The 14596-nt window shown below is 34.8% G+C and overlaps 4 protein-coding genes across 4 annotated transcripts; 2 read left to right on the forward strand and 2 right to left on the reverse strand.

Moving 5' to 3' along the window:
* The first annotated feature begins 3542 nt into the window (after positions 1–3542).
* On the forward strand, positions 3543–7513 carry LOC121986387 (60S ribosomal protein L24-like). The gene is made up of 5 exons (XM_042540302.1): positions 3543–3657; positions 4511–4586; positions 5847–5948; positions 6037–6185; positions 7152–7513. The coding sequence occupies exons 1-5, from the start codon at positions 3647–3649 to the stop codon at positions 7303–7305; spliced, it is 492 nt and encodes a 163-aa protein (XP_042396236.1). The 5' UTR covers positions 3543–3646; the 3' UTR covers positions 7306–7513.
* Positions 7514–8144: 631 nt separating this feature from the next.
* LOC121987165 (peroxisome biogenesis protein 16-like) lies at positions 8145–10436 on the forward strand. The gene is made up of 7 exons (XM_042541057.1): positions 8145–8641; positions 8737–8794; positions 9047–9263; positions 9342–9634; positions 9734–9993; positions 10162–10229; positions 10313–10436. Exons 1-7 carry the CDS (start codon positions 8573–8575, stop codon positions 10434–10436), a joined length of 1089 nt encoding a protein of 362 aa, XP_042396991.1. The 5' UTR covers positions 8145–8572.
* A 757-nt stretch (positions 10437–11193) lies between these two features.
* On the reverse strand, positions 11194–13713 carry LOC121987166 (the record flags this gene model as incomplete). Its single annotated transcript, XM_042541059.1, has 5 exons — positions 11194–11828; positions 12601–12846; positions 12921–13068; positions 13149–13299; positions 13380–13713. Coding segments are annotated over 5 exons (1143 nt in total), but the record flags the coding sequence as incomplete, so codon positions are not given.
* A 57-nt stretch (positions 13714–13770) lies between these two features.
* Positions 13771–14373, reverse strand: LOC121987167 (vegetative cell wall protein gp1-like; the record flags this gene model as incomplete). The annotated part of the gene is made up of 1 exon (XM_042541060.1): positions 13771–14373. A coding segment is annotated over one exon (603 nt), but the record flags the coding sequence as incomplete, so codon positions are not given.
* Between the last annotated feature and the right edge of the window lie 223 nt (positions 14374–14596).

Here is a 14596-nt window from a genome sequence, read left to right on the forward strand (position 1 = left end):
TTTACTTTAGGATGGATTGATGAATATATTAGTATAAGAGTTACTTTTCCCACCTCCCTTGTCACTCCCTTCCCGGCCCCACCCAAAAATTACACTTATACTCTTTACATTTCACTTTATTTTTAATTTTGTTTGATTTTTTTATTTTTAAACAAAGTCGAGGCCGGTCAAAAAAATGTGCCAAAAAATATATTAAAAAATATGTATTTCGGGTGTGAAAAAAAATATTTGTTTTTTTAATTGTTAAAAAAAAAACAAAATCAATTAAAAAAAATGAAAGTATAAACATAAAAGGGCATCAATATAATACAATTAAATTTTATGGTGGGATAGAGAGTGATTTATTCATTCATCCTAATAGCAAATTGCTTCTCTCACCCCCGACAATACACCTCCTATATTCTTTTTTAAATGACCTTCGTACCCTTTCTTATTTAAACTCCTTTACTTATATCTTTTTTACTAATTTTATTTAAATTTTATTTAGTTTTATTTTTTTAACCAATTTTGTTTATTATTGTTTCATCAAAATTTTTTATATTTTAGTTTTATATAATTTTACATAAGTCAGAATCTTTCTCTTTCTTTAAATTATCTTCTAATTGACACTTCACTTTTTTTATATATTTTCTCATATATATATATATATATTTAAAAAAAATTAAAATTTTTATTTAGTTTTGTTTTTTATTAAATTTACTTTTTAAATAAGGTTTATATGTTTTTTTTCTATTAATTTTTTTTATTGTTTTATTTAATTTTTGACAAATATTAAAACCTCTCATTCCTTTTAAAGTACCTCTCCTCAAACCCTTGACATCTTCCGATATATCATAATTTTATTTATGGTACAGAGTAGTAGGTACATCATCAAACATGTCAAAGTATAATTTAGAGTCAATATTGATTAAAATTTTTATTTTTATATATATTCATATATGTTTTTAAATTATTAACTGTACTCTTCATTTTTTTTTAAAAAAAAAAATTATTTATAAGTTATAAATGTATTTACTATTAATTATTAATATTTTTATTAGTTTCATATATATATATATATATATATATATATATACTTTTTTATTTTTTTACAAATAATTTCTAAAATTTACAATTAAAAAATAAACAAAGATTAGAAACATATAATTAAAAATTTATTAAAAAATAAAACTGATAAAAAAAATAAAATTGATAAAAAAAACTCGTTAAGAATAAAAAACAAATCAAATAAAAAGAAATAAAACTAAAAAAAAACAAAACTTGGATGTGGAAATAAAGAAAGAGGACATAAAGTAAATAACAAGGTGGGACGGGAAAATAAAGCAACTCTCAAAGTGCAAAACGTAGATATGATCGCATGGATTAAAAGAAGCGTTTCTTTTAATTTTTAGACAATTTACCAAACAGTGCATTTAAAATTTTAAATTTATTAAAAGACGTATACTACTTTAATATTTATCTAAGGGTGTATTTTTTCAAGTGCAATTCATGTTATACCCTGCTGCTGACAATTTGATTTTTCTATCATTTTCCTTTTCTCTATCATTTTTTTTCTCTTTTCTCTTTATTCTTAGTTTTTTTACAACCATGCATAAATAACATTACATAAGATTTAATTAATTTTTTAATAACATTTTAATACATTTGAATAAGTCAAAATAAATAATTGATAGCATATTTAAACTCCTTGTAATATTAGAAATCCATTGGAACTGAAATGAGTGTAATCGTAGCTCTCTAGGTCCATCAGTGAGTTTCGATCAAAACTCACTTATGGACATAAAGAGCTCCGATTACACTTATTTCAATTTCTATGAATTTCTGATATTACAAGGAGTACAAATATGATATTCATTAGTTATTTCAGCTTTTTAAAGTTGTTAACATGTAACAAGAAAGAATCGTCAAAAAAACTCACGTTAGACCTGATATGAAATCATATCAGGCCCAACATGGCCTTGATATGAAATCATATCAAGCCCAATCGGAGCTCCGATTACACTAATTTAAGTTCCTATGAATTTATGAGGTTGCATGAAGTCCAACGGTACTGTCTATTACATATTTCGGCGCCTGCAAATGTTGAAATATTATAAAAAAACTAGTTAAAATATAAATTAATTCATATCAATCCCACATTGACCTGATATTAAATTATATCAGGCTCACATGACTCTAAACTGTAATTACATAAGATAAACTCCTATATATTGCTTTGGAGAAAGAATTTTTTTAGTTATTACTTTTGCTGATGTGATTCTTGCTTTTTAAACTTGTTACATGTTAACAATTCTGAAAAATCGAAATAAATAATGGATATCATATTTGAACTCCTTGCAATCTCAGAAATCTATAGGAACTAAAATGGGTGCAATCGGAGCTCTTTAGGTCCATCAGTGGATTTTGATCGAAACCCACTAATGGACCTAAAGAGTCCCGATTACACTCATTTCAATTCCAATAGATTTTTGGGGATTACAAGGAGTTCAAATATGTGATCCATTGTTTATTTTGATTTTTTTCAAATATATTAAAAATTAACTAAATTTTATATAATGTTATTCATATATTTATGCATGTCTAGAAAAAATAGAAAAAATATAAAAAATTTTAGATTATCAAGAGAATAAAATAAAAATCATATTTAAAAAGATATGTTCTTTCATCAATATTAAAGTAATATATGTTTTTAATAAATTTAAAAATTTAGATGTCCTGTTTTAGGTATAAATAATCTTAAAATGAGTATAATTCCTATTAAATTCAGCATTTTAAATTAGAATCGATTATATTTTCAATTAAATTGAGTATGTTTTTTTTTTCTATTTAATATAATTCATCCTAAATTCAGTACCATTTGAAAAAAAAAATCCAATTAAGTATTATTTAAAGAAAATCTAGTATATTTTACATCTAATTGAGTACCATTTAAAGAAAATCTAGTGTATTTTACATCTAATTAAGTACCATTTAAAAAAAATCTAGTATATTTTCCATCTAATTGAGGTGGAAAAAGAATCATACTTAATTTGATAGAAAATATACTAAATTCTAGTTTAATGTACTGAATTTGAGATGATTTATACTTATTTTTAGATTTTTTATACTTAAAATATCAGGGATAATTAGATAAGTATATTAAACTAAAGAGTGAAAAGGAAAATTTTTTTCAATAAAAAATGTATATAAAATTATGTTTATCCATGGAGACTGTATATAAATTTTCCTTTGATAAATTTTGTTGTTTACTTTTGCCCAATATAATATTTATTCAAGGACAAATCTCGTGGCAAGCCAGTGGTAACACGGAATCAATAAGAATGACTGAAAGGAGCAATAAGGTGGACTAATATTTCACACGTGGACTTCTGAAGCATAAATTGCATTTTAAATTAAGCAAAGATGGAAGGACGCCAATATGAGCCACGTGGAGTTTCCTATTTTTCATTTGTTTTTTAAAACATTAATTATAATCAACAATTTTTTGTAATTTTCATTATTGGGCCACATTTGGGCCAATCGTCCAACTATCTCAGGGCTCAAATTAACATGAGGCATAAAAGGCCACTTGACTTTCCTTATCAATGGTACACATACGCGTCAATAGGGTTTCCGTTTTGCGAGCGAGGGAGCAGCAGCTGCAGCCATGGTTCTCAAGTACGATTTTTTTGGTCTCCCTTTTTTCCCCAGTAGATTTATTCTCTTCATTCCGATCTATGGCAGGCTGGTTTATCGAAAAGGCCTTTTTTTTCGTTGTTGCTTCATAGGGTTTTTGTTGGATCTAGATAGCCGCCGTTTTTATCTTACCATTTTTGTTTTTGGCAGTTGATATGATCAAGGTAAGAAGAATTAGTACTAGATTACTCTGATTACTACTTCGCTTGTGATGTTTTATGTCGTAAATCAAATTTTAATTGAAAATTCGGAGGCCATTTTGATATGTTTGTTCTTGGGCCTCCCGTTTATTCCCAAAATTCAAGTTGTTCTGTAAAAAATAATTATGTTTGAACAAAATGAATTGTTTCGCTGACAGAGAACTTGTAAAAGATTAAACTTCCTCCTGTGACTGATTTCTTAATTGATCATGTTGTAATTTGCTTTCTCTAGATTTTGATTGGGCTTATTTAATCACAACTCTGCACCCAAATATATATATATATATATATATATATATATATATATATATATATATATATATATTCAAATGTACCGATTGTGGAGGCTTGCATTTTTAGGAAGGGCACTTAGAGTGACAAATATCATCATAGAGAACGGAATTGGAATATGACAAATTCTAGCATTTTCACGAGTGACAACAAATATAGTCTTATCATTTATTTTTGACCAATTGACTTCATGTTGTATATGTTCCTGTTATTTTCCAGTGATAAAAAATTATGTTTCTTTTCTTTGGTGCTTATTTGTTTGCTTCTTGTTTTGTGATGCGGCATGCCTATTGTGTTAATTTTAATAGTATGCTCATGGCTGCTTCTGTCTGTTTTATCCATAGAACTGAACTCTGCCGCTTCAGTGGTGCCAAGATATATCCTGGAAAGGGAATTCGATTTGTGCGTTCGGATTCTCAGGTAATGAAATTTCAGTGATGTAGCTCAGCTGTTGGATAATGCGTTCATTATTCTTTGCATGGTTGTCACACTCAGCACCTGGAGATCAGATGGTTAGAGAATAAAAAATATTATTGTCTTAGATTGGTAGGATCGGTGAAATGGAATTTCTAGGTATTTTTTTCTTTCTAAAAAGATAGAAAATATCATAAATTTTGTATATAAGATTACCAAAGAAATTCTAGAAGCTTAAGAAAATGGCTATGAAGTATTGTTACATATCATATTATTATACTAATAACAGAGAAATAAAATCACATTTTTGTGTAGATTACTATATAACACTAGATTGCTAAAGAAAAGGAAAATCAAGTAGATTAAAGGGAATGACAAAGAACTTAGAGGGTGTGAGTTCCCTGGAAAAAGGGAATTGGATAAGAAGATGAGATTGCTTTCATGGAGAGAGATTGACTAATGTCTATATTGATATGATTATGTTGATGCTATAAAGATTTTATTGTTTAGGTTAATAAATAAGAGTATCTTTGATCCTTTTCTCTTGATCATAAGAAAATTTTAATATATATATATATATATATATAGAGAGAGAGAGAGAGAGAGAGATGTAGATATATAATTTTATCATTTGAATGAGGAAATGAACATCAAGAAATTTGAGTTTATTAATACTAAATTATTTTTAGTCAGAATGAATTTAATCTTGAAATACAAATTGATTATTAGGCACGATTAATAAACAGAAGTGGGTTTAATTAATTAAACTATAAAGCAACTAGTCTCTGGTTGTGAGGACCAGTGAGGAAATTGCACCCGCTGTGCCGAAGACTGACAGTCCCCGTGCGAGTTTGCTATAAATCAAACTGGGATCAACATGATGGCTCTATGAGTCAAATTTTATCAGTCATTTTGATTTGACCAAATTCTAACCTGTTATTGTTGATTTTTGACTCAATTCAATCAAACTACAATTGTTTCATTAATTTTCTAAACTTCTTAATTTCATTGGATGACTAATTTTGAAAAATAATCAAAGTCGATTTTCTATATCACTGTTGGCAGGTTTTGACAACTATGATTCTCCATATGAATCTTTAATTCACGTGTTCAATATTTTAAGTGGATAAATTCTCCTTGATTATAAACTTCCTTGTAGTGTGGTTTTAAGTACCTTGCTTGTTCGTTTCTGTATCAAAGAATTTGTGCTTAGTGCTCTCAGGGATGACATTGAACCTTCCTCAAGATATGCACTTATCATTGCAGGTTTTTCTTTTTTCAAATTCAAAATGCAAGAGGTATTTTCACAACCGACTTAAGCCTGCAAAACTCACCTGGACAGCAATGTACCGGAAGCAGCATAAGAAGGTGAGTCTGCTGATCTTTGTTTTTGCATAAATGTACATGCTATTACCCATGGTTGTTTCGTTATTTGCTTTTGTTTTCCATATTTTAGGATATTCATGCTGAAGCTGTGAAGAAAAAGCGTCGGGCTACCAAAAAGCCGTATTCTAGGTCAATAGTTGGTGCTACTTTAGAGGTGATTCAGAAGAAGAGAACTGAGAAGCCTGAAGTCCGAAATGCTGCTAGGGAAGCTGCTCTTCGGTACGTTGAACTCACCACTCTCAATTTCTAGCATGTCTGTCTCTGTCAAAACATCCAAATTCATCTCTTTATTTCATCTATGTTCAATCAAATCCTGATTCACAACAGATTGTTTTCCTGAGTCTGGTCCAGTGCTGGTGTCAATATGTTATGTTATCTGTCTTGGTGGCATAAGGTCATAGGCTCACCCCGGGCATTCTACATGACCGGTCCTACCATCATTTGTAGAGAGGTAAATCACGGGTGATTTTGCCTTTAAACAGTGGTCATTGCATGGGGAGGGCAGAACCTGGCAAACATTTTGCTCCCAGGAATTGATCTGATCACTAGAATGGTGGATCTTGTTGAAATAGATGTTATCATTCATGACACGGAAAACAAAGGGAATTGACCCAATTAAAATTGGAAAATGGGCATCATTTCCACAATCATGGTGGCAAATGAAGTAGCTATTAATTAAGAGAATTTTAACAACTAAACCGATATTTATCATTACAGAAGTTTGTATTTAAGATAAAATATTGCAGTAAGCTCCTCTTGTGTGTTGCTTAAAAATAGTAATTTTTTTTTTGAGTCAGCTCTGATTCAGCTGAATACCAGCTGCATGAATCCGTATTTAGCAGAACAAGTAGCTAGATCTAGTTTGGTATTTTACAAAAGATTGAGAGGTGAAGCTTATGCAAGTTTTTTCTTCTTCTACTAGTATCCGTCCTTAGACTCTTATATCATGTTGTTATGAACTATGGCATTCAGCATATTTTATTATTTATTATTGTTTTCAACGGGGAAGGGGACTAAAGAAGAGTTAGGTAACAGCCATAAGATAAGATAAAAGTTATTTAAATATGGATAAGGATTCAAGTAGGAGATGTAGTTTAAAAGGATCACTTTACTTAGTGGAATAAATACATAGCTATTGATCAGTCCTGTCAATTAATTACTTTTTTTGTTTCTTTAATTTGGCAGTGAAATCAAGGAGAGAATCAAGAAAACAAAAGAAGAGAAGAAGGCTAAGAAGGTTGAATTGGCAGCGAAGACGCAAAAAACTCAGACAAGAAGCGCGCCGAAGGGTGCAGCACCGAAAGGTCCTAAGCTTGGTGGTGGTGGAGGAAAACGTTGATGCGTGGTGCATTCTTATTTCAGTACCTGTTTTCAAGAGATTTTAGCACGTTAATCGACCTTCAACTATGGAATTTTCAAAACTTTTCAGAAAGTGTTAAAAGTGTTATATTGAAGATCAAGAGCTTCTACTTTCTATCTTTAAGATGCAATGTAGAGATATTGGTTGCTTCTATTTCAACAAGTTCAACTAAGAAAGGTTCATAATACTTGCTAATAACTTGACCTAATACCTACCTTGTAAAGGAGCATCACTTAGTAGTCATTTCTACCACCATTCAATACTTCAAACACATTTGTTTCGTCTTTCATCTAAAAAAGCAAACACACATTTGTGTGTCTTCCACTGGTACTGTGTGATGATAAAAAGGTTGTTTGTTAAAATTATTAAATAAAATTTTAAAATGATCAATTATATTAAATAAGTTTCCAAATGATATAGTGCAAAATGGATAGTTATTTAAGAAAAAAAGGAAAGAAATATAATTATTTATTGTTTTAGATATATTATTGAAGGGAAACAAAAAATCAAATGGTGTTTCCTATTAATATTTTTTTAATATAAAATAAAATTATTTTAATTTAGTTAAAATTATTATATACGGAGCACTAAACTGGTCAAAATTATATAGTTTCAATTTGATCAAAATCGAAAAATATAATGAAGTATTATATATTTTAAAAGCGTCCTTTAGACAAAAATGATTATTTTTTTAAAGAGAGAGGAATAAAATGCAAAAGGTTGTTTCCTGTTTCTGCCGACGTCATCATACATTGAAATGACAAACCTGTCCTCCTATCGCGTTGAAATGACGGTTCCTACTCCTGTAAAATAAATGCCTCTGGTTGTGCCCTAGCCATTCGCGACGTTCTTGGGCCTCCTACCACACTACACCCCCGACGAGGAAGGGCCTCTGCGTCCGGCGTTCAGGCGATCTTTCCGGCGTCAGGGAGTTAAACTATCTCTTATCTCTATAGATCTCCTCTCTCCTCGTCTTCGGACAAGTACTTTCTCCGGCGAGCACCTGCTTCCGGGATCATCCCTCGATCAGCTTTTTTTTAAGAGGGGAAGTCGCCGGCGCCCGGTTCCCTTCTGTTGTGCCGGAAGCGGGAGCGGCAGGGACAGTTGAGTCTCTTCGGTCTCTCATCATAGAATAATTCCGAGGAATATCCAAGGTGTCTAGTGTAGGAAACGCTTGTATTTATTCACACGGGTAGAAAATTAGGGACCGACTGGAATCGATTTCTGGGGCAGAAGAGGAGTGGCCATGGAGGCCTACAAGCTCTTCGTGAGGAAGAACAGAGAATTCGTTCACTCTCTCGAATCCTTAGCCAACGTAAGCAACTTCGTTGATCTTGCTCTAACTTTTAATCTGGCGTCGTATATTTTTGATTTGCTTCTCCTGATTGCGCCTGGAACTGTTCGCTTTAGGGCATCACATGGCTTCTTCCGGAGCGCTTTTCCAATTCCGAGATCGGTCCTGAAGCAGGTTTTGTGAAAACTTCGGTACTTCGCCTTCTAATCTTATGATATCTTATGGACCTGATAACACCACATCTATTGCTTGAGAATAGTGGGATTGAGCTTTTCTTGTCTTGAAAAGTTTTGTGGTTGATAAGATTATAATCAAGTGAGAAACACATGGAAATGTAGATTAGTTAAGATTTGTGTCTAAAAGTTAATATTTGGCCAAAGTTTCAATTTTGTGTAACTTCGTTGAAGATTTGGTATTTCTTCACAGTTTATGCTCTTTTGGGCATCCTCAGTACCCTGAATCAGCACATAATTGATACAACTCCGACAAAATTGAGGCCTCCTTCGCTAGGAGATTCAGCATTTCCATGGTCTTTATTTGTGTCCATGCTCAAAGATGCGGAGACGGTTGTTGAAGTTGCAGCCGAGCATTTTGTTGGCGAAAAGCACAAGTGGAATTATCTTGCATTAACAGAGGCAGTCAAGTAAAATTGTCACCTCATCTTTCTCAATGCTCTGTAGTTCCCTTTTGTTTTGACTTCAACATGGTCAATGTTATACAGGGCTTTTGTTAGATTAGCTGCTTTTCGCGATAGTGGATTCAAGATTCTCTTACAAGGAGGTGAGATAGTTAACAATGATGAGAGGGTTTCAGAAAACTATAATACAAGGCTTGGGGATGCCAGAATGGCTGGTGGATCTAATATGCCTGGTTCTATTCATGAGCGTTACGGTACAATACAGCAGAATCTAGAAGGAAGAGCCATATCTGCATTAAGTTGCTTCGGTGAGAATGCAAAAAAGCTATCAGATCAAGTATGGTTAAACAAGCTTCGCCACAGTTCACAGACTGCTGGTATCGTTCATTTTTCCAAGTTGTACATGTACTATCATTTTCAATGTTTGGGCACAAGCTTGATTTATGCAGGGTATTCTTTTTTTGCATCTCTTTCAGTTGCAAAGCAGACGCTTTCTACTCTTTGGTTCCAGAAGGGGCTCTCTGGTCAGTTATATTTGTCAGGAGAGGTTCTCTTTATCTTGAGACCTTTGATATATGTCTTGTTCATTAGAAGGTGTGGAATCCGGTCATGGAAACCATGGTTAATTTCACTAGCCATTGATCTAACTGGAATGAGCTTTCTATCGTTCTCTACAAACTCACAGCCTAGAAATGGTGATAATTATTATCATCTTTCTTCTTCTGAGAAGGACGAGGCAAGTGCAAAAACAATAATCTCAAATTCATTTGACAATGAAATTAGCACCATGGGATTCACAGTTAAAAAGAACTAGCATGTTCCTTTGTTCAAGTTCCATATTATTTTTCCATTCTAAAGGCTAATTTCTGTCTCATTCTCACATCTTCAATTTTTTTTTTCTTAGATGAAAAGGAGAAAGCTTGTCTGGGCCCTGTACATCATGAGAGATCCATTCTTTAGCAAGTATACGAAGTAATAATCTTCTTACCTTATGTTTTTGGCTAATCTCTGTTCGATTGTTTGCTAGATATTTTAATCACCTTTTGTATCTACAGGCACCGTCTTGAAAAGACTGACAAATACTTTAGTCAGGTTCCTTTAATTGGGTTCCTTACAGGTTTGTGCTTTTGTCCTAGCTTTGTAGCTCAAACTCGTTACACCTATACATCAGCTTCTTGAGGAGGAAAATCTCAGCAATCATGGCTTTCTCTTTTGAGATCCCTTGATTGTCGAGTCAGTTATTTATTCTGTTACATGAAACATGTTTCTTCAGGGACTGCCATGATGGTGTTTATGTAGGATTTACTGGGTCTATTTCATTTTTGTTACATTCGAGTAGGAATATCATCTGGATATATCCTAGATTTCTAAGATGGTACTCACACTTTAGTATGATTTAAATCTCTCTTCAAAGTCGAAGGTAGCCCTGAGCAAAATAATAGGTCGTTTAGTTCAGCTCTTTAAACTTTGTTGTAAAGTGCAGACAAAACTATTATTGAAAATTCTCGATTGTAATAAGTTGGTTTAAGCATTATCTAATTTCTCAAGTTCGAGCACAGTCTGTGATTGCTTTCCTATACTGCGGCATTATCTAAATGCAGCGTTGAGACTTTTTAGGAGAAAACATGGAGCTTCCTGGTGATGTGAATATGAAGCTGCTTGTCAAAGAACAAAGAAGTAGGTGAAATAGTAAACAATTTAGTTGTACGAAACTTCGGCTTTGATATCAATTGACACGGTGCGAGATGTCGAAGAGTGGAGAAGTTGAATAGTAGATATGAGCGAAGAAAACAGGGAATAGAGGATTCAAGAGAACCCAAAGGGTGATCTTGGCTTGGCTAATGTTATGGACTTAAGGTAATGAACTTATTGACTAAAAGTCTAGGCCATGCGAGGGTTTCTTCTTGTCAATAGTGTCTTTGCATGAACATCTTGCTGAACTCAAAGTGTCTCTATATAAACATCTTAATGTTTTAAAGTTCATCTACGCATTGCTTAAATTGTCCAAAAAGCAAGCAGGAAAACCTGTATAATCTTTACACAAATTGATTTGTTACCAAATAAATATTTGCACAAAGAGGGATCACTCCCATCTTCCTTTTCATGCCGCAACTGCCATGCTGCTTACCATTGACAGCAACAGAAAATCATAAGTTTTGCAGGGATCGTAAATCATGACAGTCCTTTCTATTTAACGATCGAGGTGTCCCTTTAGAAATTAGCTGGCCTGCCTGAATCACCGAGCTCGATCTGTATATCGAAGACAGTTTGTATCACTGGAGAAAATTGAGACCACAAGAATGCCATTTAGAGTTTGGCAATGCCTCTGATGAAGCTCAGGCCTTTACTTGCCACAGAGCTTCCATGCTTCTCAGGCTTGTCGGCTGCTGGAGATGTTTTCTGAGAGCAAAAATATGAGAGCGACTGCAACCACGACACCAGGACAGGCTTTCTAGTGACATCATCAGACTCGGCAACTTGAGAGTACATCTCATCGAGAAGGGCATTCTGGCCATCTTTGGGCAACTGAATCATCAGCTCGGCTAGCTGTTTTAACAAGTATGGCAATGCCTGCGGGCATAGATAAAATCTGAAACTCAAGACATATCTTTGATTCATCCATGGAGGAAATCAAAGTTGATGCTTTATTGACAGAACAAATGAAGCTTGCTATGGTTTATGAATCTAGAACATGTACTTTAAATTGAAATATTGAATCGCTGAAATGATAAGAAAAGGTAGAACCCTATCTAATTCAATGGACCAAAGAAACAAGCAGAGTAGCAATGATCATTCAGGTGTGAAATTAATCAATATCTGGATATCAGGACATAGAAGGATCGACAAGAACTTTAGGAACCACCAAAAATATCACCAAACTGTCTTGCTCTGTGTTGTCTTGTCTAAGTTATTCTTTTTTGTCGCTATGGCTTAGATCTGGGTATGATTTTACAAGAAAAATAGGACATAAACAAGTTAAGTTCATCAGGTTTAATTCATTAGACGCTATCTAACACAGCATTGATCTAATACAGGTTTTATTTCAAGATATTATCATCAAAGGGGGGTCATTGGACAAGATGTGCTTTCACAAATAGCTTCGCCTCCATGGCATTACAACATAAGAAGATGGAGTTAACTAGTTTGTAGAAAATTAATTACATATAAACTTATTGTAATAAGTAATTCAGTTGAAGATCATACAATAGTTAGTATTTGAACACTATTTTCCTTTGAGAAGCAAATACGACTTTATAGTATATAGAGAATTTTCACCATAAAAGTAAAATAAGGTTGATTAAGTAAAAATGATCAAGTTAGACAAAAGATTTAGCTAAGCTACCTGTATATCAATAAGATAGATGAGGCGAAGGAGAAGATCAATAGTCTTCTTAGGAGGACCTGAGTTTCCTTCCCAGTTCTTCCACACAGTTGGATCTTCACTCATGGCTCCCCTACAAAGCTCAGAAGCTTTTTCTACAAGGCTATGAACACAATAGAATATTGATGGACTACCAGCAGGGAGATGTCTGACCAAAGCTGTAACTCCGGATGTCAAACCGTCAAACGAATTGATCTGGGGATAAACCTGTAGATCAGAAAAGTTAGAGTTGATGAAACTAAAATAACCAAATCCAAATCAACAGATAACACTGAAGCTACCTCCAAAGCCCTGTGCATGTAATAGAAAACAAGTTGCTCTTTTAAAGCATCTCTATCATTCTGATCAGAATCCTTACTAGAGGATACAAAGGAAACAAATACTGAATGTGAAGCACGGATTACTTTCTCATTAGGATGTTGCATATATCTGGCATACTTCTATTAAGGACTAACCGTAGAATCACATGCATTATGAGGAAGCATCCGAACACATTTCATAAAGGATACAAAAACATTGTTGGAGCTATGCGCTCTCCAAACATTGCAGTAGGGACAAGGCTTATACAAGCTGGTAAAACCCGCAAATAAAATGATATACGAGCTGTTTGCACTTCATCTTGTGACCAATTGTATCTCATTCTCACCAATGCAATTGAGCCTGTCAAGTTTTCAAATGCAAATAAATATACACATTGTAACAAAAAATAAATCACATGAAGTTTCAGAGATTACACATACCCTGTGATTTGGTTAGCTCACCATAAGGGGGCATTGACTCAACAAATGAAACACATGAAGGTGCATTCTCCTGGATCGTCAGAACAGCACGGCGAACTGCCTGGGTATACTCAGGCAAGCGGATTCGCCGCAAATATTCAATGCAAGAAAAAGTTACGAGGATTTGTGAGGAGACCTCTGGTCTGAACTCATTAGATGTTTTGCTATTCAGCTTATGTTTGCTAACTTCTGCAGCAAAGACAACTATCATCAAGAATGCAGCTTCAGCAATCTTTTCAAAGCCCGCAAGCAATTCATCACTCTTTCCCCGATGAACCAACACAGCTAAGCGGAGATTTGTAAAAGTTCAAGAGAATAATCAACAAATGCTTTCAAACTGTTCCTTGTGATATCATCTGTAGCGAAATGCCGTAACCGATGCCGGCGAGGAACTCTGGGAGGAGGTTCGCATCGTGGAGGAGGGCGGGCAGGGTGGGATCCAAGAGGGAGCAGAGGCGGTCAAGGCAGGGAGAGACGGAGGCGTCGGGAAGAGCAGGGGAGGCGGCAAGAGCGCCGAGGAGGAGGACAGAGTGGGGGATTGGGGGGAAAGAGGAGGAGAGGGAGAGGACGGAGAGGAGTATTGGAGGGGAAGGGCGGGGGGAAGTGCGGATGTAGGAAGAGATGAGGGAGAAGAGGAGGGGGAGTGAGTCGGCGGAGAGACGGGGGGAGGCAGCATCGGTGGAGAGGAGGGAGAGGAGGAGCTTGACCTGGGAGTCGGAGATGCGGAGGGAGGCACGGGAGGTGGAGAGGGAGCGGAGGGCGGAGAGGAGGCGGGGAGGGTCGGTGGAGGGGTGGCGGAGGTCGGCCCACGAGCGGAGGATCTCCGCCGCCGAGGAAGGAGGAGGAAGCTGCAAAGCGGCGTCGGCGGCGGCGGCTCGGAGGCGGTCTTCGAGGAAGACGGGCCGGGGAAGGGAGGGCGGCATGGAGCGGGTCGCGAGGGGGATGAGAAGTATCGATTGACTGCTTATGGCCCAGTTTGCCGCTGTTTACCTGCGGATGGCGGAGAGGAGAGGAGAGGAGAGGAAATCCTTTTGATTTTATGCTTTGTTTCTTTTAAATTTTTTATGTGGTAAACAAAAAAAAAGTATATTGAAATCTATAGCTTTCCTCCCTCAAATCAGCACAAGTAAACTCTGCTATAGTATTTTATCTCTCAAACCAAACCGTGTGATATGATT

Source organism: Zingiber officinale, chromosome 5B (assembly GCF_018446385.1).
Source record: "Zingiber officinale cultivar Zhangliang chromosome 5B, Zo_v1.1, whole genome shotgun sequence".
NCBI lineage: Eukaryota > Viridiplantae > Streptophyta > Magnoliopsida > Zingiberales > Zingiberaceae > Zingiber > Zingiber officinale.